General features: G+C 38.0%; 1 protein-coding gene across 9 annotated transcripts in view; it reads right to left on the bottom strand.

Annotated features, from left to right (window-relative positions):
• The window catches only part of LOC147887083 (agamous-like MADS-box protein AGL11), a 76,750-nt gene that overhangs the window by 12,386 nt on the left and 38,672 nt on the right, over positions 1-25,692 (bottom strand). For all 9 annotated transcript variants that reach the window (XR_015543213.1, XM_087394379.1, XM_087394376.1 and 6 more), the window contains exon 2: positions 11,037-11,115. Coding sequence is in view for 8 of the 9 variants with exons in the window: in XM_087394379.1 (XP_087250505.1) it covers positions 11,037-11,115 (79 nt within the window). In the remaining variant the exon portion in view is untranslated. The remainder of the gene's footprint in view (positions 1-11,036; positions 11,116-25,692) is intronic.

The raw sequence follows: 25,692 nt of genomic DNA, 5'->3' as shown, positions 1-25,692 counted from the left end.
TATCTATGAATGCATATATATAGGTATATTTATATCTATACCTATTTATTCCTCATCCAATATGTTTGCATTTATTTTTGGTGCTTTGCTTACTTTGAATCTAAAGATAATGTAATTTCATTATTGTTTGCATTCTTGTCAAACATGAGGAGCTGGAATGCATAAGAGTTGGGAGGCACATTATAATTTCTGTGTAGATCTGAGCCATTGAATAGCCTATTGATTCTGATTGTTTTCTTTCTTATTAAATCCTTAATTTGGTTATTTCACACCGAACATCGCCATATCAATTCATATTTTTTTTGTTCTAGTAATGTCGTATCGCAGCATAGTCTAGGGTTGATCATACAAGATAAATGGGTGCTCACATTCAATATATTTTTGAGAGTCAGAGGATAGTGGCTGTAGACTACAAAATCATCACTTTGAATAAATTTGGCAACATTATTCTAATAGAAGGAATAATTTCTATTGCACTAATGATGAAAGAAAATTATTGAAAGGCTGATACAAGGCTCAAAATCACACTGGTGCTAGTAGGCTTAATAGTCATAGACTAGTAGTAGTACTAGTGTATCTACTAAGTAGTGTGCATGCCTCTCATTAAAATTCATAGTCTTCAAAAATATATAATACATAAGTCAAAATATTCTAATTAGTTTTATCATCCTAATGATGAAACTGACTTAAATTCATAGTCTTCAAAAAGGTATAATACATAAGTCAAAATATTCCAATTAGTTTTATTGTCCTCATGTTGAAATTGACTTTCTCTTCCTTTATCTCCTATGAGCTTCAAACCTTTAATCCATTAATCTCTCAAATAGTAAGAATGGTCTTGTATTAAGAGGCGATGATATCTAAAGTGATCTACAAATACTAAGAGTAGTCTTATATTAAGAGGTGATGATATCTCAAGTGTTATACAAATTATAAGAATGGTTTTGTATTAAGAGGTGATGATATCTCAAGTGTTCTACAAATAGTAAGAATGGTTCAAGTGTTCTAAAAAAGTATTAGGTACCTCTTAGTGGCTGAAGGGAAGGAGTGATGATATCTCAAGTGTTCTACAAATAGTAAGAATGGTCTTGTATTAAGAGGTGATGATATTACAAGTGTTCTACAAATAGTAATAATGGTTTTGTATTAGGAGGTGATGATATCTCAAGTGCTCTATAAAACTATTAGATACCTCTTAGTGGTTGAAGGGAAGGGGTTGGAAGTATGGGCAAAATCTCTAGGAACTACAGGATGGTTGCAAGAACAATTTTGAATGTCATAAATGACATGGGTTTTTCAACATATGGGTGAACTATTTTTAAACATTCACTTCTTTCATGGTTAACACTTTTAATAAGAAGAACCATTTTGAATGTCATAAGTATTGATGCAATCCCATGCTATGAAGTCTATAGATAGTTTTTTTTTCCCGCATATGGGTGAAGTGATGTTTACGTTACTAAGCTCAACATATCAAGCAACGCATTTGTTTTGATTATTGAAGGAGTTTGATAATAAGACCCATTTCAAATAGAAAAGAATTGTTGTATCAATAATGGAATCTGCTTTGGAGTGGAAATTCGGTTTCTTTCAAACCCACATACTATTGTTGCATAATGTGAGTATGGCTCCAATTGAAAGTTAAGGTAGACTATAATTCGCAATGTTGGTATAGTTACACATAGTAACATAAGTTTTATTTTCGAGAATCTTCCCAAATAGTGGTTTCCACAAAGCTATGTTGAGTACCTCGATAAGGAAATTGTGAAAAAGAACACGCTCGCTTTTTTGGGCCCGCTCGCTTTTCCTCACTCGCTTTATCGACTGCCTCCATCTTAGGCATAGAAAATCTTTCAATGATTGACACATCGTAAGAGGCGAGCCTTCCTCCCACACAGGATGGAGGAGATTATCAGATCATTTTGAGAAGGATATCTAACCACTTGATGGGGGATTCTATCGGAGGAAAATCAAACTGTTCCCATCACTAATCCAAATGTGTGGCACATTTATGCATGCTCTCTTTATAATGTCTCAATGTAGGCACCACCTGATATATCCACTATGCCCAGGTACACTATCTGTCACCTATTCATTACACAGAATGTATGGGCTGCACTTCCATGGGCTACATAGCCGGAAAGCACATGATCATGAGGGGCTACATACTAAGCATTTTGCACATGGACAAGAGGTCCTCTAGTATTGGCTCTAGCACATATTTTCAACCATGTGGTATGCCGCAACTTCCTACCTGCTTGGACTACTACTACTATTGTATTGATACACAAAGCAAGGGACCCCATGGATACTGGAAACTACCTCACCCTCATGGTTGACCACACATTGGCCCAAATTCATGGATCGTTCCTAGAGAGGGAGATCAATAGTCACACAGAGACCCAAGGGTAGCACGTACTAGGATAGGTGGGATTCTAAAGGCACATTCCACTCTAGACCACATCTTCACTCTGAGGACTATCATTGAGGAGGTGAGATCCAGACACCAAAAAATCTATACTTGCTTTTCTAGACTTTCAGAAAGCCTTTGACATTATCCCATGATCCCACATGATCACGAGACTACAAGAGATGCATATTTCAGAGACTCTAAGTTGGGGTGTGATGAGCTTAAATGAGTCCATCAGAGGGAGAGTTTGCACCGCACGAGGCTTATTGGGTTGGGTCGAGAGCACAATAGAAGTGAAGCAGGGCTACCCTCTTTCCCCAACTCTTTTCAGACTCTACATTGATGAGATCACATCCTTCATAGATCATCTAGGGGGTGAGGGGTCACTACTAGCTGACCTCATGATACATATATTTCTATACGCTAATGACATAATCCTGATATCATCTTTAGCAGAGGGGTTGCAAAGACATCTGGAGGACCTAGAGGTGTTCTGTAGAGAGAGAGACTTGACAATCAACCTTGAGAAGACTAAGGTAATGATCTTCAACACCTCACACATAGTGCTTCACCAACATAGCTTCAATTATCGGGGTGAACCTACGGAGATAGTGCAATCCTAAACATACTTGGGAGCAGTATTCATAGGGACCATCTTCACAATAACTCAAGTAGTAAGAGCATGACTCACACGGGGTAGAGTACCTTAGCTCAACTATAGAGATAATGATTTTAGGCAGACTTTCTAGATCCACCAATGAAGGACTGGCTTTTCATCACATTAGTGCGGTGGATTGCCATGTATACAACACCCTTTTGGGAGAATGACCTCTCGATGATAGAGTGGAGGAGATTTGAGCGACTATAGGTGACCATGGAATTTAGGATGATTTGGAAGAGATTTGAGTGGCTACATGTGACCATGGGGTTAAGGATGACTCGGAATAGTAGGCCCTCAATCCAACATGAGACAATACAGGCAAAGTTTGCCATGACACCTATCCAAGTTGATGACATCTTTCCAATAGTGGCATTCACCCATAGAGCTTGGGCCTCATCTCATTAGAGACTACCGGGGTTGGCATTAGAATCATCTAGACAACTATTAGCAACAAGTAGGGAAGACACATATTATGCATGTGTATCCACATGGCTTGCCAAGAATAGTATTCAAATGGAAAGAATTATCCCCTTTCAGTACAACATGCGTGCCATCTAAGTCAATCCCATGAGACAAGATGAACCGTATCATACGGTTAGATATCCTCCAACTCCACACATCTTGGACTTGGGGGGGGCAAGAGCTCCCCACCAAGATCCAAGTCTATCGGGATCACTTCTTGACAGTATTGAAGGAAGGATTCATCATTAGACCCCCCTTATCTTGAGGACAAAGGATTCTCACATGCATTGAGTATCGCCATTGGATAGATGTAGGTCTCATATCATCCGCTAAGGATTGAGATGCGGAGAGTGAAAAGTATACCCAAAGAGCAGTGGATTTGTACTTTATGCACGTTGGGGTGGTTGCGACAGAGGAGCATTTTCGATGTGCATGCCCAGCCTATTATGAGATCCAAGGGTGATACCATTGTCTCTATCAGGAGGTAAATGGAAACAAATCTTATGTATGTAGAATTTTGTGGATTGAAAAACTCATTGTAGACCCACAATATCATCCAGTCAGACCTTTTTGGGTGCCCACCATAGCAGCATCTAATGAATATCTTGTCTTTGGAACTTTCTCTCATTCATGTCTAGTATGTATACATGATACTAGATGGATCTTAGAATATTTTAAAATGATCTTTCCTCCTATTAAGCACCTTTTTTAAAACGTATTATTGTGCAAATACACTGAATGCATCAACTAAGGATGCAACATTATATCAATTGATTGCCAATCAACTATACCAAATGGAAAAAGATGGTAGTATGTGCCATTGTGTCCATGAATATGAGTTTATTGAGGTGTTGGAAGAAGCCAACTTGGGCATAGTATGAGGATATTTTGCCAAAGAAATCATGACCCACAAGGTATTACAAGCTAGGTTATGGTGGCCCACACTTTTTGCAAATGTGGCCAAATTTGCTAAATGCTATGACCCTTGCCAAAGAGCATCCATCCCTCACAAGAAATATTACATGTCCCTTACTAGAATTTTTATGAATCAAACCTTTGAGAAGTGGGATATTGATTTTATAGGACCCAAAAGTACAATAGACAAAGGGACACAAGCCTAATATATTATCGCGCCAGTGGACTAACTCCTTTAGAGCTCTCTTACCAAGTGGATGGAAGCTAAGGAAAATAAGAAAGTTGACACTAGAGCAATAATTAAATTCCTATACAAGAACATTATTTCATGCTTTGGTATCCCCTTAGAACTAGCTATTGATCACGGGACTCATTTTGTTAATGAGACCATACAAACCCTCATTAGGAGGTCATGAGTGAGTTCTTGATTGTTCATAGAAAATCAAATCCCTATTATCCTTGAGAAAATGGCCAAGTTGAGAGCTCCAATAAGACCCTACGCAACACCATGACATGCATGGTGGAGGCTAGCCAAAATGACTGGGAGGATAAGATCATTATAGGCATATCATACCACTTATAAGGTTGCAACTAACTGCGCCACATTTACTCTTGCCAAATGGAGTGAAAGCAGTAATGCCCATGGAGTTTTAAGTGCCTAGCCTATGGGTGGAAATGAAAGAGAGAATATTTGAAGAGGCCATTCTTGAGAGGTTAATAGAGCTGGGCTGCATAAGGCATGAATGCTGAAAATTTACAAAGGAGAAACATTGGTTAGATCAACCTTTTAACATTTGACTTTTGATGGAAAATAAACCTTTGTTTTGAAATTACATAAAGTCATTTCCTCTCTTTAACCTCTTCAAGAATGTAGCATTCAACTCATACCATGTCTCAAAATTGCCATTGGGATACTGGTTGTACCAAGCCCCCCACAAGCCACTCATGCTATCACAAAACCTTACAATTATAGAACTCTAACCTCAAAATGGAAGAGGTTTCTACCAAAGAAGCTATAACTATTACCAACAAGAAGTATAATATAACTACTACTACTGAAGACCAATTTCCTCCATAGATGTGATACCTAGTATATCATACATTGCCAAACTATCACAAGCCTAACTATAATAATACTAACACTATAGCAATAGTATATAACCATTTTCAATATAAGGGTTTACTACCCACATGAGTTACAAGTCTTTTTATACATTGCAAACTACCGCTTGAGTGATGTACCGTTCCAAGTAGCAACAATATTTGTTTCAAACATTTCTATTGTGGTGGTATTCATTAGCATCTTAAGGCTAGCTCTTTTGAACTAACTTTTGCAACATTCTAGGCCTAGTGACTATATAGAGTTTATTTTGTATATTTACTATCAGTCTTAAATGTGCACCCTCAAATCTCTGTAGCAACCCACTAAGGAAATCCTCATTGAAGGATGCTGGACAAATTGATGAAATATATATGTGCTTGTCTACACATCAAGACATGATGCACACTGATTAAATAGTTAAACCACCTCATTCCAGTTTCTTTGATGCTTCTCTTCATTGCACCTTCACATTAATTCTCTTCTTGTGATTGATTTAGCCTCATACTATAATGTCATTGCCTCTCTCTCTTTGCTTGTAAATATTTTAGTACACGGTCTAATCTTGGCACATGAATTACATTCATCTGGGTAGCTAGGTGTAGAACATCTGCAAAGTTTATGTTGTTCTTGTGTTGCAACCACAAATTTAACCATGGTTTATTTGTGAAGCCACTAATAGTATGATGATCTACATTATAACTGAGTTGATCTCATTGTTTTCTTTTCAAAACATTGAAGGATCTATGCCTTACATGAATAATGCTAGTAAAGTCATTTATTGTTGGAGTAATATAATGAAGAACATAGAGAGAAAAAGAGGGGGAGAGAGAGAGGGAGAATTGCAAGAGAGAGATACTAAAGTGTTACTATTCCTTGCCCACGCCTCATGGGAGAGAGAGAGAGAGAGAGAGAGAGAGAGGGGGGGGTGGAAAGGGGGGGAGGCAAAGAGAGAGATAGTGTTAGATAGATGGATAGATAGATTGAGAGAGAGGGAGAGGGAGAGAGAGAGAGAGAGAGAGAGAGAGAGAGAGAGAGAGAGAGAGAGATGTTGAAATACTATTGTTTCTTGCCCATGCCTTGTGTGTTTAGGTTTGTACATGAGGATGGTTGGATGATATGGATCCACCTCCACATGATTGGAGAATGTAGATATTGGATAGGATTTGGATGTGGATATGGAGACTTGGTTCCCACCCTTTCATTAGGCATTCAAGAACCTTCATATTAGATGCTATAAAAGCTTAAGGAGGAAAAATAAGCTATAAAGAGTCAATTTGTAAATGATTCTACCATCATGCATATGTATTTTTCATTATTCACAAGTTGGATTGCTTCTTATGTTTGTATAGATGTATCCTATAAAATTTTCTAGTTTCATGTCTCTGCAAAAAGATATACTTCATTCTAGATTGCAATAACTAGAATTGCAATAATGTTTCATGGCCCCTACGTCTATAAAATTTTCTAGTTTCATGTCTTTGCAAAAAGATATACTTTATTCTAGATTGCAATAATGTTTCATGGCCCCCCATATTCTCTTGACTAGTTTAAGCAATAAGAGAAAACTCAAAACATTGCTCATGGTGGCTTTTTCTCTTTCCAACATCAATTTTTAGCACATCTATAAGGAATTTGACTTGGACATAGAAGACAAGTGACTAGGACAACATTTTTTTCCCCAAAAACCATGTTTTCCAAAATGATGAGCCTCAACATATCTATACTGGGCTCTTTGTCTACTTGTTTTGTATCTTTTTGGTGTACATTGACCTCTCTCTCTCTCTCTCTCTCTCTCTCTCTCATTCTACTTACCTTTCGTACTTTTTTCCACCACCCTTTCTCTCTAACTCTCTACTTTTCTAGGCCCGCTTAACTGCTTTTCTATGGCCCTTTGAATTTTTTTAACTTTTGTTTGGTATGGTCTTGAAATCCAAATATATGAATGCTTGATTTTTTGTAAAATTCATTTGATCCTTTTTGGCACACTATATTAGGAATATACCTTTGGCTCCATGGTCATGTTCCATAACAAGCTCTCCCCATGTGGACCATTAGAGACACTAAAGTGTGAGCCCTAAGAATGGGTGATTGGACATTTGCATTTCTCAAAATGTTGACAACATGGTTTTAATTGACTACATGGCTACCCTCAATGCATTACATGGCATGGCAATTAAGTCATCTATCATTTGTTTTAATGACAAAGAAGACATTCTATCACTTTCTTTGTGGCTTTATGTCTAGAAGTCTACTTAGGGATTCAAGAACCTCCATATCAGATGTTTTAAAATCTTTGAAGAGAAAAGATAAGCTATAAAGAGTCAGTTCGTCGGCAATTCCATCATTATGAATATATATTTCTATTGCTCATAGGTTGGGTTTCTTGTTATGATTGTATGATTGTATCCGATAAAATTTTCTAGTTTCATGTCTCTACAAAAGTTGTACTTCATTCTAGATTGCAATTAAAGTTGTTTAATGTTTAAAAATGCTCCATATGTTCTTTACTAGTTTAAGCAATAGTACAAAATTGTTTAAGCAATGTTCTTAACTAGTTTAAGCAATAGTACAAAACTCAAAACGTTTTTCATAGAAAACGTTTTGCTTTTTGACATCAATTTCTAAAACATCTATAAGGAATTTCATTAGACATAAAAGACAAATGATTGCGACAACAAATTTTCCCCTAAAGGTATATTTCCCAAAATGATAAGATATAATCAAAATCAAAAATATAATTTTAGGTAGATAATGTTGCCCCAACTACATTTGCCTTCTACACCCAAGTGAAATTCTTCCATCGATACAATTAAAAATACGTTTTTCCCATTGTTAGAGACTAGTTTTATGCAGACACGGATAAGCATCACAAGTTCACAAGTCAAAGATGACATAAATGCAAAGTAAATGAGCATGAGCGAAAAGAAAGTTTCTTGTACTTCACCAAAATATGTGTTATTACATAATGTAGAATAAACAACGCTACATCATTAAAGACAGTGAATGGATGCTTTGCCAAGATTACATCTCACTCTATCTCATTGACCCTTTTTTTATGGATTACACAAATTTGGAATCCATAAGAACTCGTATTGTATTTGCTACTACAACACTTATCATAGAGGTCCCATCGTATTATTTTTGCTCTACAACATCTATCATAGAAGTCCCATCATAGTTGTCCCAAGCCCACATAACTTTCTTATGGTTATGTGATCTTCATATCACACATTCGAAGGCAACAAAAAATAACAGCTTCTTGACTTAGCTTTTTAGTACTTATTGATTCCTCAATCCTTAACCTTGTCTTTACTTTGGGAGCCTGCTACTACACTCTCATACTATGTAATGGTCTTTAACCTAAATTGAATCTTTTCCTAAAAGACTTTTGATCTAATTCTTCCTCTAGTAGCTCCCCTTTATCTTTAAAAATCCATTCCTCTTTTTTGGGTTTTCCTTCAAAACCTTGGGAGATCCATCTCTGTGGTGTAGTTGGTACAATGTCTACTTAGTTCACTATTTTTTATTGGATATAAGAGTTATTACACTTGCTTGTAGTGGGTTCACAATCTCAAAAACCTATTGTCAACTATTGGCACACAATTGCCAAGTAATTGTTTAATCATAAATCTTGTGATATCTGCTTGCCCCAAAAAAAGAATAATTTTTTATGTTAAAGTGGAAGGTCTCAATGTATTCTATGCTAACAAGGACGTATTCATAAACATATATGCTTCCATGGTAGCATAAAGATTGGTATCAAGAGGTGGATTGGGCCAAATCACTCTACGAGGATGGTAGTTTAGCAATCATGGGGACTTGGAATCCAAGAGGATATTTCTTGGTAAATTGGGGAGGACTCATCAAAAGAACCACAAGGGAAGTTGTAGTATCTTGAGTGGAGTTTTAAGAGGAGTCATGAGGGAAGTCATGAGAATGATAAGGGGAGTTTTGGTGATTAAGAGAGGATTTGTGAGAGGTTTGGAACTCGCAAAACTAGCATGAAATCAATTTAAAAAAAGGAACATTTTAGGTTAACATGTATATGTACATTCAAACATACACAGACGTATGATTGATTGCACATAAATACATGTGCATGCAGTTGAGTATATGATTACATGTGCACGAGTCCCACTCACACATGCAGGCTCATGTATGCACATGTACCCCCCCCCAAACATGCATGTAGTGTCACATGTATATGCATGCACGGATACACACTTACAATTACGTTTATGTATGTTTCAAATGTCATAAGATTCTATGTTACATATATTTGCACAATTTTGCAATTTTATAAATAGTAAGACACTTTGAGTCTATATACCTATTTCATCTTGACAAAGTCTTTATAAGATGTTATATAGATGCTATAATGTTTTTTTGTTTCACCTTTTCTTCATAGTATAATATATTTTTCAAAGTATTCGATACTTTGATTCCATGTACCTATTGAATCTTTTTGAGTGAATTAGCATTTTCTAAAGATTCTAATCCAAACCTATTATGTAAATCTTTGTTTACATATTTCATCTAATGGAACTAAATATTTTTATATTTATTTTTACTAGTCTATATATCCCAAAAATATCTCATTCCATATGGAATTAACATCCATTGTTTGGCAACACAATGATTAGGTAGTTTTTACTCTATGAAACCACTTTTCTTATACAATGAATAGATGAATTCTAGATCCAAGGTGATGCTATATTTTTTTGAGGTAGTCGAAAAACAATGACCTTTAATAAGACTCCCCTAAAAGTATAATTTATGAATTCTAAAAACACCTAGTAGTAGAAAAGTTGCTATTGTACCCATGGATACTAGAACAATGCGCTCTATATTTTGCATATTTGTTCTACATAAGATGCTAGAGCTTCCAATGGAAGTAGTTGGGTAACTAGTACTTAGTATCAAGGAACATACTACATAAATTTGTTCAAAATGCTATAGTAGTGCCATCATCTTCTCTCTTAAGATTTTATGATAAGTTTATCATCAAACATGAAAGCAATTTGAAATTATCCAAAACTAGGTTTTCTTACATGGTTATTAAACATGGACGAATTTCACTTATTACATGCTATTGCATGAACATAATGGAATCTAGTTTCTCTGAAACTAAACAACAGAGTGAGCCTGAGCTTCTAATAGAAGTAGATGGGTAGCTAGAACTTAGTATTAAGGAACATATTGCATTATAAATTTGTTCAAAATGCTAGAGTAGTGTGATTATCTTCTCTTAAGGTTTTATGATAAGTTTATCATCAAACATGAAAGCAATTTTAAATTATCCAAAACTAGATTTTCTTACATGGATATTGCATGGAAAATTTTCACTTATTCTCCTCATTAAAAGCTACATAATCATATGCTTCCTTTCTGTCCGTGTGATAATATCATGTACCTTTATATTACACCTTTATATTACATAATAAAAATTCTTAAAGTGAAATCGAACAAAATTGTTTGATTATTACCTGAACCTTGCGTGTTGCAGCATCATGGTATTGTGTTCCAAGTCCATGCTTCTGGTATCTTTCCAATACCTTCCCCATTCTATAAAAACAAACAATAGAGCTTAGTTATTTCTCTCTCTCTCTCTCTCTTCTCTGTCTCTCTCTCTCTGTCTCTCTCTCTCTCTCATATTTCTCTAATTTATGCTTCCATTTTATATATTATTGGGGTGCATAGACTCTAAGAAGAATATGATGGGGAGGCGTGTGCGCACACACACACACACACACACACACACACTTCCCTATGCTATGAAAACAGATAATAGAACTCTCTCTCTCTATATATATATATCTATCTCTATCTTACTCTATATCTATCTCATATTTTTATATTTTTATGCTTCCATTTGGTATATTATTTGGGTTACATAGACTCTACAAGAAGAATATGATGGGCAAGTATTATAATGTGAAGATGCTTACAAGAGGCTGCCCACATTTCATTCACGGTCTAAGAATGGTAAAAAAGAAGAAAAGCCTTATAATCAAGGAGGAGAAATAGGAAGAGCAAAAGGAAGACGGTGAGAAGGAGGAACGAGAGGATCAGCAGAGGGAAGAAGTTCACCAAGAGGGTCAGGAGAAGGAGCAGGAAGGTGAAGAGGAGAAGGCCTGAGAATAGCAGATCAAATAGGTTGAAGGGGCATGAGAGGAGCAGAGGTAGGAGAAAAACTTGGATCAGGAGTATCAAGATAGCCAGGCAGGGGAAAAATAGAGTGACGGGAAGCCAGAGGGGAACGGTGATGAGGGAACCTCCAAGAAAAATGATGAGGGGGGGAAAACTCAGAAGGGCACCCCCAAGAACCAGGAGAAATTGGAGGAAAATAGCCAAAAGGGCACCTCCAATGCAAAGGAAATCAATGGCAAGGACACGTTGAATTAGGAACCACCAAAAGAGGCCGAGCTCATGTATAGAGTCGAGCAATAAAGGGCTGGCTCAGCAATCTATCTTACCTCAACTTCCCTTCAGCACCTTGGACCCGTAGAGCGATACTGACTAAAGATGAGCATCAAGACCGCAATGTCACAGAAAGTTAGTGGCAGGTGCTGAGGGAGAACATGGTCTACGCAGCGTAGTCCCTGAACTATTTGGCCAACCATTGGATTTCCCCTCAGATGCTGGAGCATAACTTAATTCTTATAGGCCAGGTACAGAGAGGAGGTGACTAGATTTTTTGAGAAACAGATAACCAATCTGCACAGGGCGGAGGGTGACCGGGTAGCCGAGTGTAAGTATCCACAAGATCAACTGCAACATACGCACACCGAGCTCCAGACCTATTATAGCAACTTGAAGTGTGAGCTCAAATGTCAGAAGGACCTCACAAACAAGGCCCAGGGCACTATGGTGTCCATAGCTGTCTAAAATTTGAACATGTAGTGAGCTGTACCAAGAGGTTGCAGCGAGCAAGCAGTAGGAGGTGGACCACATCAGAGTTGAGGCGCTAGAATAGGAGTGCGCGCCTGAGGAACAAAGTAGCACAAGGGAAAAAATTACAGGACAAAAATGCACGGCTCCAAGCAAAGATAGAGAAGTACCAGCAACTCTAGCAACTTATCCGCCTCCACCAGCTGCCCGAAGTACATCCAGCAACTTGCCTCGCAAACAGCCACCCAATCACGATGGAGATGGTGGACAAACGGGTGGCATTCAAGAGTCAATTCCGAGTGAGAACCTCAGGCCAACGTTCCTCAGACGAGGGAGGGACTTCACAACAAAAGGGGCCAGAAGGGGTCACGGCCCAAACACTGTTGATGCTACATTCTAGTCAAGAGACACATACCGAGCAGGCGGTATAATTGGACTGTAATTTTGAGGTATAAGCCCAGATCTGAGCCTTGGCAGAGGTAGTAGATAAGGAGATTCAGATCAAGTAGCTCATGGATGCTGAACCAATTTTTCCAGATGAAGGACTCCCAGTTGCTATAGCTACCATAAAAAATTTGCGACGTGTTCCAACTAAAGAGGAGATGCCCATCAGTTACATGGTTTATCGACAGCTAGTAGCAGATGAGGTGTTTATTACGCTTTCCATGCACCAATAATTTTTAGAGACTGTATAATCTATAATCTTTTGTCTACTACGATAAGGCCATCCAAGATTTCAACCTTTTTGTGGAGGAGCATGCTACGCAGCAACACAAAATATTCAAAGCCGAGCGCACGTTGATTCTCGCATGAGTATGGCAGTTGTCTAAGCCTACTCGAGCAGCTAATCAGCATCCATGTAATAGAAGAATCAAGTATCCAATGGCAGGGAAGTTTGTGAAAGCGTTGGATGTACAGTGGATTTTTTTAAAAGAGTCGATGATAGTCTGGTCTGAAGGTGTCATTGTGAGCAAGTTAGTGTAGTAGTACTGCACCGATTTTGAGACACTGGGTATCGACGTTTTATCTAAAGACCCAGTCGTCGAGGATCGGAACTTGGACTGCTGGGTTGTCGAACCCGAGCGGTTACCAGTGGACATCAGCAGTATCTATTCTTGGCTGCCAAGGGAGAGACATTTTGAGCCACCACATTCCCTCCTCGACCATCACCTTCAGATGCAGCTGGACCATGTCCACAACCCGTTCATCTCCAACATCCCATCCGACAAAGACTCCAACAACCTCCTTCGAGCAACATCTAGTCCATGCCATTCCATGAGGACACAAGCAAGGATAGACGAGGTGAGATGTTAGCCCCGGTTTAGGCTAACTTGTATCAATCTCGTTTGGGGCACGGAGTGGTGGAGGCAGTAGAGTACCCATTTTGCAACAAGTGGTGCGGTTGATTCCAGCAAATCGACCTATCAACGAGTAGCGATGGGCACACTGAGTGCACACTCAATTAAAAGGTGGTTCTTTAGGTAGAAAAGTTGTAAGAAACGAGGAAGAGAAGAAGAGATAGAGCAGTGTGTCAAGTTCTCTTGCTCTGACCTGAGTTGATAGGGAGTGCTCATTGCAAGCCGAGGAGGCTTGGTTATATAAAGTGACTTTGATTCAATGAATGAGCAATTGACTATCTCCTTGATTTTCACTCATTGTGATTTTCCACTTAAGTGTAGAGTGTGGGGTCTAACTCTATATTCTCCTATCATCACATGGTTCTTTCTCATTAGCTAGCCCTGACCTCCAAGTGTTAATTGTTAGCACCTGTTTTGAACGTAAGCACCCCTATCTTAGAATTGTGAGAGCAAGCATCTTCATCGAGCATAACACTGGATTGGGAATGGAACTGAGCATTTCTGATTTAGCAGGCTGAGCAAATAGAACTGTCAAAGAGCAAGAAGAAGACTTGCATGCAAGATGGAGCTAGAGGAGAAGATAAGACCACACATAAGAAGATAGAATTTAGACTATAAAAAGGTTTAATCCTTGTATTTCAGTCCATCCATGGTATATAGAATATCAAGGATCAAACCTATGTCATTCACATAGATTTTGTGCTAGTGTCAATCGTTGTCTCATCGTTGTCAACCAAAATGTCCATAAAAGATGCCAGCCCATCAATGTACATCTTGAGGAGGGTAGGAGATATAGGGCATCCCCTATTCATTGCATTGTATCTCATCACACCACACATACCTTGTGTGATACATAGTCTAGCTATGATACTCTGTTATAGGGCCATGCTATCTAGATGACATTATGTGCAATGCCAATAATTTAGGGTCATGAAATGAAGTGGGCTTGTGGAATGGGTGTAGAAGGTCATTTGTAAACTTGTCTAGCCAATCAATCACATACTTGGTTGCCCAACATACTTACTAACATGGTATTAAGTATAGATTCATATAGCTTGTCCATCAAATGACCGGTCCAATAGTTATTTACTTCCATGGGGTCCCTTGCCTGATTGATTAAGAAGAAGTGTTAAAAAAATACTTATTAAAGAGCTTAGAAAGGATGAGAGTAAGTATTTCACATCTATGAGCTGGGAGTTTTGATTAAATCTAAGGTTCTTGCTCCTCTTGATGGTAGTGTACCTAGCCACGGCACGTGCCTAAACACTAACCTGTGAGACGGAGCATACATAGATGGGGACTGACCTTGCAATGGGTTTGTCCCATGTTGATGGCTCAGAGCTGGTTCTCAAAAGCCTTCTCAAAGATTTTAAACTAGTTCACATGGATCTAGTCCTCCACCGCCGTGATGATGTGGGCAACATATTGCTAAGACACAATGTCATACCCGACACACTTCTTGAATCTGATGAACTTGGATAAAAATTTGCAGGTCATCTCAGCCCTTTATCTTTTGGTTTATTGATGAGATAGCCTTGTGAAGACGAGTACTACCTGTCTCAAAGAATGCATCACATCGCTTAGCATTTGTCATCTTGTCAGGGTCAAACCACTGCTCATTCGAAATGCCTTTTGTAGCAGCTCAGAGGCAATCCGGACATGAGTGTCATTGATGATGAGGTTGTGGTTGTCCTTGTCACAAAATCTAAAATTTCTTTTGCCAACTCTTTATAATAGATGTCCTTCCATGGTTTTTGAGCAAATTTTAGGATCCAATTTGACACAAGAATGCCGGTGAGGATTTCATCTGAGAAGTCTTCAATTGTGTACAGAGGAGAAACATGAGAGCTGTGCTTCCTCTTCTAGAGAGCTTGTCGATACGCCACCATCACAATGAAGATGACAAAGCTAGATACATACACAAAAAGGATGTGAGAAAAGTTGTACGCAAGGAATAGATTGGCTTTATGAAGATAGGAAGCTGAAAGAGATGAATGGAGGTGTAAGAACAAAAGCACTAAAAAGATTAGAGGTAGATATTGGAGACGATGAAGATGATAGCAATTGCATATACTGAATTTGCAATTGGTTTTGATCAGTGGAATTTTCGATCAACTGTAGTTGTTTAGAGTCAGTGTGACTGTTGTGCTCGTCACTCGACGCTAGATTCTTGTGGCATAATAGATTCTGCTTTAGAGCCAAATCTTGAGGATTCTTGGATATTTCAACTACTAACACTTTTCCTTTCAACTCCCTTGCAATATTTATTGCTAACTCCTTCTGTGCCTTCCAATTTATTGATTATGTTTTTCAGTTCTCGTTTAGCAGAAACTAATCGCGCTCTGTTTGATCTACCGAAAGCAGAAGCTGAATTAGTGGCATGTCCTTACTTGAACTGTCAGTGTCTTTGACTATTGTCACTACCCCTTTTGACCAATTGAGCTTCAACTGTTTCTACAACTGCTCGGCATTCTAGATCTACCTCTTTCCTTTGCATGTTATCCTTTAAGAATTTTAAGTGTTCCACCCAGATTGGACAATTGGAATACAAATGATTTTCTTCACAATAGAAACACTTCATTTTATAAGAATCATTCTTCTCTTTACCATTCTTACCCTTGTCTTCTGCTCGAGACATGGAGGTTTGCCACTCGACACTCGGTTATCAACTGTGACCATTAAACCAACAATCTGAGTCATCATGGACAAACTTGGTACACATGTATACCTCTAGAATACTTGTTACACCACTTCTCATTGCTACTTGGCTTAGCTCAGATGCCCAATTCTTTTCAAGGCCTTCTTCAACTTGGTTTTTAGCTTATCCTTCTTCGCTGAAGTCTTGTCAGTGTTATTTTAGCATCCTTCTTCTTCACTTTTTTTTTAATCCCTCGCTTTTTTCCAAACCAATAGCTCAATTTAGCAGGTCATCATAGGTTCAGGTCAGATTGACTATCTCTGTTGGCTTACGCAAGTCAACCTATGTACAACCTGTGATCAACCAGGATTGCATAGACTTGTGATTCAGAAATGTATTCAACTGATTAATAAGAGCTCTCATCCTAAGCGCAAAGTCTTGGATGGACTCTCCGCCTTTATTCTGCTTTCACGTCTTCAATAATTTGTTGTCGGAACCTCTGCAAGAAGGCTTCTGACATGGCATACCAATCAGAAAAATACCCAATTAGAAACTGATTAAAATACCTTTGAGTATTCTTGATTAAGGTATATGGAAATAATTCCATATATTCTTCATTTGTGGTTGCACCATTGATATGGCAGACATGCACGAAACTCAGAAAGTGATTATAAGCCTGGTCTTTATAATCTATGCCTTTAAATGCTTAAAACTTTACCTTGATATTGGAGCTGGACTTGAACTTCTCCATCCCAAAACCTGGGTCTACCACTCTGAAGTACTGACTCGCTCGCTCCCTACCCATCACATTTTTTACTCCCTAACTTGGTTGGTACTATCTTCAGGCCTCAAGGTACAACTAGCCATACACATGTCAGTTGAGTAGGTTCTCTATGTTCAAAATCCAAACTCTCCATAGATGAGTGCTTAAATTCCACTTGTGACGATAGGCCACCATCACTCGCCATTTTCTGGGATGCCTCGGCCACCCTATACCATTGTTTTGATCTTCTCGCTCTTAATACTGCCAACTCTCTCTTATCATTCTAATGGACAACTGCCCCTGCTAGCCTCCTTTAAGCATTGAGCTCTAGTTTCGAGACTACTCCGCCTCACATGGTTGGATGAAGTCATTGCCTCTGGTTTGGATGTGAAGCTCTGGTTTGGATATTCTTCACGTCTGGCCGCACATCTACTTCTCTCCGAGAGTTTGTCAGTCGTTGCTTAAATAAAAAATCAGTTAAAGAGTAATCCAAGTACTTTCTACATTTCACACCTTGGTCTTTAAGCACTCTATCAATTAATGCCACTCACTTGGAGTCACTTCAATAAATTTCCTATAGTAACCCACAATTTCCAATAATTGTTGTGCTTTATCATAATTTATCATGAACACACTTCTTTTTTCCACTAACACTAAGCTTACCAACTCAGTTGTCTAAATTTCTTACCCTGATAGCTTGTCAACTCGCAATTCACTTGACATATCTCCTGCAAGATTGCCAAAATGTTGATGGTTCTGTTCACTCACCCTGCTAACTCAAAAATCGCTCAGTTCCATTCCCAACCCAATGTTGTGCTCAGTGAAGATGCTCGCTCTTGTAGTTCTAAGATAATGGTGCTCGAGTGCAAATCAACTGCCAACAATTAACACTTTGAGGTCAAGGCTCGCTAATGAAAAAGAACCATATGATGACGGGAGAAAACTGAGTTAGAACCCACAATTATCAATTTAGTGAAAAATTACAACAAGTGAAAACTAAGAAGATAGTCAACTACTCATTCATTGAAAGAAAGTCAGTTTCTACAACCAAGTCACCTCGGCTTGCAATGAACACTCCTTAACCTATCAACTCAGATCAGAGGAAGAGAACCCGACACACTGGCTCTATATCTTCTTCTCTTCCCCACCTATTATAACTTTCGTACTTAAAGAACCTCCTTCTAATTGAGTGTACACTCAATGCGCCCACCGCTACTTGTTGATACGTTGATTTGCCAAAATCAACTGCACCTCTTGCGGCAAAATGGGTGATCGACTGCCTCCACTACTGCTTGTCCCAATCAAGGTTGATGCTTGTGATCATAGGATAGCATAACCCAGGGCTAACAAAGATTCAAATTATTTACAAATCTCTCTTTCTATTTTTATCTCAAGATCATAGGCTAGCGTAACCCAGGGCTCACTCTCAAGCTAAAACAGTAACAGGTACCCCACCAAAGCCACATGCCACCAAAGAAGAGAGCATTTACTCGACCTAAGTGAGGATGCACTAACTGCATCCCACAACTTCTAAACCAACTTTGGAAAAAATAAGCCATGATACTTATCCACATGAGAGATATGCCCTATATATAGGCACAAGTTACATCCAAGAGTGACATCATATGTGAGCTCAAGAGAACATCTCCAGATCCACAATTATCTCTCAATCACACACCACACTCCTAGATTCACTCATTCACACCTACTAACTGACACATCATCAATCACACCTAACTCAAGCACACCTACACACACCATGTGTTCACACACTCACTCACATGATCACTCACAACCATAGACCTTGGTATGATCCATTACATCAATTTGTTCTTCATACCCCCCCACAAATTGATGACCTCAACCCTAGCAGTAGTCCATGGGAAACTTCATGGCTTGCCCACCTCTAGTGGCAACACACATGATCCACAACCTGGTACTCACTCTAGTTGCATCAGCAATAGACTCATTTGGGCATCCTCACCCCAACATGATCTCACTCTGACTTTGGTCTCTTGGTTTACAATTTGAAAGACTGGACAATGACTATGCATGGGAAGTCTCCATAGGTATAACAAGGTAAAACATAAGACTAACAATCGTTTGAGGGGAACATCCCAAGGCAGAGAACCCTTATTGACCACACACACAAAAATTCTAAATTGAAGATGTGAGGAAATTCCCCCCTTTGATGGCATAACTTGTCCTTTTTCTCCTTCTCTTCCAAGCTACCATAGTGTGAGGTACATTGTCATTGGAGAGGTTCTTAGTGTAGCCCTTCTTGTAACTCCTTTGCCCTTTGATCTTTCTTGCATCCCATATGCCTTCACATAAATCAAATATGAAGAGGGTCTTACCACTTGTTAGTAAAACAAGGATAGTGTCTACTCTTGTACATAGAAGCTCATGAACGCATGGCATAATGCAATCATCCAAATGTAAGTACACTTCAACTATCATGATAGAAACTAAATTCATCACTGAGTCACCTTCAAGAATCAAATAGGCTACATCATTGTTGCCAATGAAGTTCATCATCCAAAGATATACATAGTCAAACTGGATAGCAACCCAAAGATCAATCTTGAAGTGATGCTAGAAGACATTGTATGGACAAATGACCAAAAGCAAAAGTGAAAAATGATAAACAAGGAAACTTTTGAGTATCTAACCACTTGCAATGCTTCAGCCATGAAGGAGATTTGAGAGAAACCCCCAAATCGAGCAAACAAATACTGGATCATCAAATTCGACCTATCCTGAGCAGCAACCAAGGGGATTTTGGGTGGAAATGAAACCCTTAATGAGGCCTGCTAGTAGCACAAAGGATGGGCGAAATAGTGTGCACAGTAATCTGGCATTACATCAGGAAAGTCGGCCAAAGAAACAGTGATATCTCCCTCGTCGTCTATGGTTGGATTGAGCTCAAATTTTGGCAGTAGCTAGCCCTAAGGCTGTCCAAGTGTGGCTATTAGGGCAGGTTGAAATTGTGACTGTAGAGGCAAAATTATGAGGAGGTTTGGCGACCAAAGAAAAAGGCGGCACGGTAGCTCAGAGTACAATTGCATCGATCCCAACGGTGAAAACTTGTGCCTTAGTGTCAGGAAGTTGCAGCCAGAAGGATTTTGAAAGTTAACGGTTGGATGTGGAGAAATTGATGTTGCAAGATTTTGGTAGAATTGGGGAAAATGGGATAGACTTGGAAGAGGTGGAAAAAGGTTGAAGAAGATGATGAGAAGGTGGCACTAGGACATGGGTGGATGCTCAAGGAGGGTGGAAAGGCTCTGATACCACATGTTGGAGTAGCATGGAGACAAGATGGAGAGAGCAAGATGATGGAAATGGAGTGTTTATTCATGAGAGATGTGCCCAATATATAGGCACAAGTTACATCCAAGAGTGACATCATTTGTGAGCTCAAGAGAGCATCTCTAGATCCACAATTATCTCTCAATCACACACCACACTCCTAGATTCACTCATTCACACCTACTTATTGACACATCATCAATCACACCTAACTCAAGCACACCTACACACACCATGTGTTCACACACTCACTCACATGATCACTCACAATCATACACCTTAGTATGATCCATTACATCAATTTGTCCTTCACTCTTTATATCCTGTTAATTCTCTATTATTAATATATTATTGATCTTCATTGTTACAATTTGTAGTATGAGCATCACAATTATATTAGTCAACTTCATAGATCTACTTGTTAAATTTGTCCATTTCAAAATGTCGCATTTCTATTATGAATGGTCATATGCTTACCGTTGATGTCCACATACAACTTAGAAAAATGTTTTTATCTTCAAAGGCTAGACATACATCTATGATCTTTAATAAATTATACGTGCACGAATAGTTGGATATCCTAGATGCACAACTAAGATTTATATCACTATTATAGTTTAAGAGGAGATTGGAAATTTTTGTATAAATCTTGGATGGTCAACCACCAATATTATCATCCTTGGTGTTATGTTTACTTGCTATGCACATTATGTAACCTGAGCATAGAATTTGGACAAGTGTGAGAAATGGATACCAATTCAACTTACATTGTATTGTACAACTAAAGGCATATATCACTATGAAAAAGAGTCTAATAGAATATTAGAAACTATTTTTTAGAGGCTAGGGTGGTCAAGCAATTAATATGCTCATGTATGGTGTTAAAGTTTCCTTACTTCAACACACTCTAGCTGTATCCACATTATATAACTGAAGCATATAATTAATTTATGAATATAAATCTCTATAGAGGTATTTAAAACCACAAAATTAAACTAAGAAAATAGTCATAGGCACCAATGCAAAGCTTATAATTAAAAGCATTCAATTTTTCTAATGTTTACCAAATATCACCATTGCATTTCTAGAAGTAGAGAACGTAAAAGATTTAGAAGTGTTTCTTGTATTAATGGGATTTAATCTTTAAAAATAGCAAGTATAGATTTGGATAATGTTAAATCCATCGTACTGTTAAGGATGTATAGATACTAGTAGCCTAATGAAAACCAATCACACTGTTAAGATTGTATAGATACTAGTAGTCACCATTAGACTCAATGTGTGATAGTCTTTACCAAAGTTTTACAATTGCAACACCTACCTAATCAGTATAAACCAAACATGGGACGATAATAGATTATCATAGATTGATTGATTTTCTATATCTTTAAAGGGATCATCATCGCCTATATTCAAAATTATTCTATGGAGAATGGTGCACTAGTTGGTTGTTGTAAGTCAAAGGAGAGAAAATATCACCACCAAGTACTCATAGGGTTGAGAGAGGAGGAAAGATTGCACACATAAATTTTATTCAATTCCTTATGATAAGACACATTACATCTAGGTAGAACCATTATATGGTTTCAAGTAAACTCAAAAGAATCACTCATAGCACATCCAAGCAAACAACTATATTTAAAGTAGGACTATTTTTTTAACTTGTACTTTCTAAATACAATTTGTATTCATGTACTCTTTAAATTTAATTTAAATCTTGTGCATACTCTTTTGTTGTTAATTTTAAATTCTATTTAAATCTCCTCTATACATAAAATAATTAATTTTCAAATATCCATATGTATATAAATGACATGTAAGTTCTCCATTTAAAAATGTTTCCTCAACTACGATGATATGGTATATATTTAGAATGTTTAGAAGTGGACCTATTGGTAAGCAAAAAAAAAGGCAAGCTACAAAAATCATTTCTTTGATTTCCCTTGCAATGTGCACAATTGGGTTGGCTTCAACATCTTAACTTAGTCATGGGTTGAGAAATATTGCATTTTTACCATATGCTACTTCACCTCCCACAAAAAAGGATTGAATATCATGCAAAACTAGTTTTTTGTCCTTTTGTCATCAAGACAATACTATGTACATAAAGAGTTCATTGCTGATGATGGGACCATGATTAAGTAAGGGAATGGCTAGTAGGATAGGGCACTAACATGAAGGACTATAGAACTTTTGTTTCATTGTTTGGCTGAATTTGGGAATTTAAGTGAAATTATATCTATCGATAATTTTACAACATTTATGATTCCCCAGAAAGTCATGCATTTTAGTTTTTGTTGAAGAGGAAAAAATGTTTTCCCTAGTCTTTGATTTATTTTTCTACCCAGTATTTAAAACCTCTTATCCTCTTCTCTTCTATTGAGAAGCTTTATGGATTATTTATCCTCTATGGCATCCATGCTATGCTTCACATAGTGTAACATTTCTAGAACAAGGGTAAACATAATGAGTCCTCATACCAATTCACAGCAATACTTTTGCATGCCAATTGTATTTTAACTTTGTTTAAAACATGGAAAAATACTACTCTGCAAATGCATTAGACCTAGGTTGGAAAGACATAATGATAAATAAATAAATTAATCAATAATAAATATCACATTCCATGCTCAAATCTGTAATTAGGGATTCTAGTCCAATTTTCATATGTCTACATGTAGTCCACTTTGTTGGTCCCTTTGGAGATTATGATAATCAAAGAGAAATGAGAGGAGAGTGGGTTCATTGAGTGATAGTATGTCAAGATCAATTGTTCCTAGAATTTCATAATCAATCATAAGTAAGCACGCACTCGTATTTACCCAACATCATACAATGAACCATACACTCATAGGCAATGTCACCTCATGAGCGAAAACAACATGTCTCTATTCTAACATACACTGCAAGACAAGTTGAAAATAGATAATGAATTCAAGTTTCTTAGATGCTTGGAAGAGTTACAACAAGCTCTAAGGAACTCGCACTTGTTGGATCCATAGAGGAGCTAAAAGCCCACAACATGAATTCTGGAGAATCAACCAAGAAAGAACCCTGAGTCTTCAAGCCTTCTTTAACATCCTCTACAACGGCGGAGACAAAGTCCAAGAATTGAGCTTCTATCTACTTACTCACATGCTAAAGAATGAAAATTGAATGTCAAATGGAATCCTCCACATCTGTACCAAGATCTTCGTAACCACCCTCCTCACCATCTGTGCAAATCTTGGTCTTCCACTTGGGGAGTGGATCATCACCCAAATAATTACGATGTGGGCACATGGACCTCAACCAAAATGTGCACACATGAGCATCAACTAATACCTCTATGTGGACACATGGCTCCATGTACAAGACATAATTATAGTTTCCCTAAAATCTCCAAATCATACATGAGTGCAAATAAACTCTCAAAACAACCTCAAATTCAATTCCACCAAGGAGAAGGCCTTACTAAACCATATGCATCAATTTTTTAAAATTAGTATTTATAGCTCTCTTACACACACACACACACACACACACACACATATGTATGTATGTATACATATATCCTAGGGCGCCAACTACCTTTAGTAAGAAAACCTATCAAAATCTTGAGTATGAGATGAATTTAACAATATGCCATGAGTAGAAATCATTCAAATTAACATGATTGTGTTCTACACTAAAAGAGCTTCAAATATATCTTCACACCTTGAAATTTGGGTAACCCATAAAAAAGTTACATTAATTTAAAGGGAGATGGGTTTTCATATTTTAGTGTATTTCTTGTTTAACCCCCCTTCTTCCAAAAGGCCCCTCTTCCCCTTCGGCCTCACATATTATGCAAAATATGTACAATTGCATATTTTTCCAAGTATATACCTTAAATTTTGTGGAAGGGGAGACATGAAATTTTCATATTTTTCCCTTGCATATTTGAATTTTTAAAAGGAAATCAATGAATATTATATAAGGACCTTGTTCCTCCATACCCTGGATTTTGAACAAGGGTAGTAACATAGGACATATTGAGTTGGTGCCCAAGACATCTACATACATAAATACATACATATAACATAGCCTCTGGTCTTGAAAACTTTTCCGGCTAAAAATGTATACATATGTATGTATGTATGTATACACACACACACATATATACATACATACATACATATGTATACATTTTTAGCCGGAAAAGTTTTTGAGACCAGAGGCTAGAGGCTAAGTATGGCGACGCTCAAAGGCCATAGAGAAAAGGAGATCAAGAGGGCGAAGGGATGTCATAGGAGAGAGAAAGGAATTAGAAGGGGAGGGAAGGAAAAGGGAGACTATGACACAAGGGGAAAGGGAGAGGGGGAAGAGAAGCATGTACATGATAGGAGGAGGAATGTTGAGATGTAGACATCAAGGGAAGAGAGCCATACTTTATTTGAAAGAAGGGAAGAGAGGGAAATATCAAAATACTAGCTAGGTGGCTTTACAAGAATGAGCGTGTCCCATCAAGGAATTGCCCCTTCCTTTTATAGCCAAAAGAGGAGGGCCTCTCCTCATTAATGTATCTTCCCACATGCATGGTGTGTGTGGAAAAGTCTCCCATGTGGACTAGGCGGTTACGCACTCTCAATTGTGTGCGATAACCCTTTGCCTCAATTTTCCACATAAATCAAGCCCCATATCTTAAGTCTATGATACTCCCTTGGTCTCCTTCCAATTTTATAATATGTTCAAACCTCTAGGAGGACAAGTGGAGGGTTGGCACAAGGAATCTTGCCACCTCATCCTACTTTCCCCAATATTTAACTAGCTCTCTTTGTCCTTCTATACCTCCCCCACATGGGCCTATCTCATATGGAGGGTATAACTCAATATAATATCCATCTCCACCTATTTTATATTGCTTCTCCCATGGACTTTGAGCCATAACTCAAATAATGCAGCCTAGGTGGAGGGTGGCACATGGTGGAGCCATGCCACCTTGCATTTTATAATATTACTATTATGGATTATGTACAACACACCTTATGGGTCCTCTTACATGGAAGGGTGGCACATGGTCATGCCTTGCCACCTCAACCTTGGGCCCTATGCACACCATATTTTTATTATACTATTGCCACATATACAAACACACATACATATTAATGCCTTTTTCTTTAGACAATTTTATCCATAACAGTTCCCCCCCAGGCAGGGAATGC

Source organism: Dipteris shenzhenensis, chromosome 23 (assembly GCF_047967505.1).
Source record: "Dipteris shenzhenensis isolate YYH24624 ecotype China chromosome 23, Dip_SZ_1.0, whole genome shotgun sequence".
Taxonomy (NCBI): Eukaryota; Viridiplantae; Streptophyta; class Polypodiopsida; order Gleicheniales; family Dipteridaceae; genus Dipteris; species Dipteris shenzhenensis.
The sequence above is the reverse complement of the archived record's forward strand: the minus strand, read 5'-3'. Positions and strand labels throughout refer to the sequence as shown.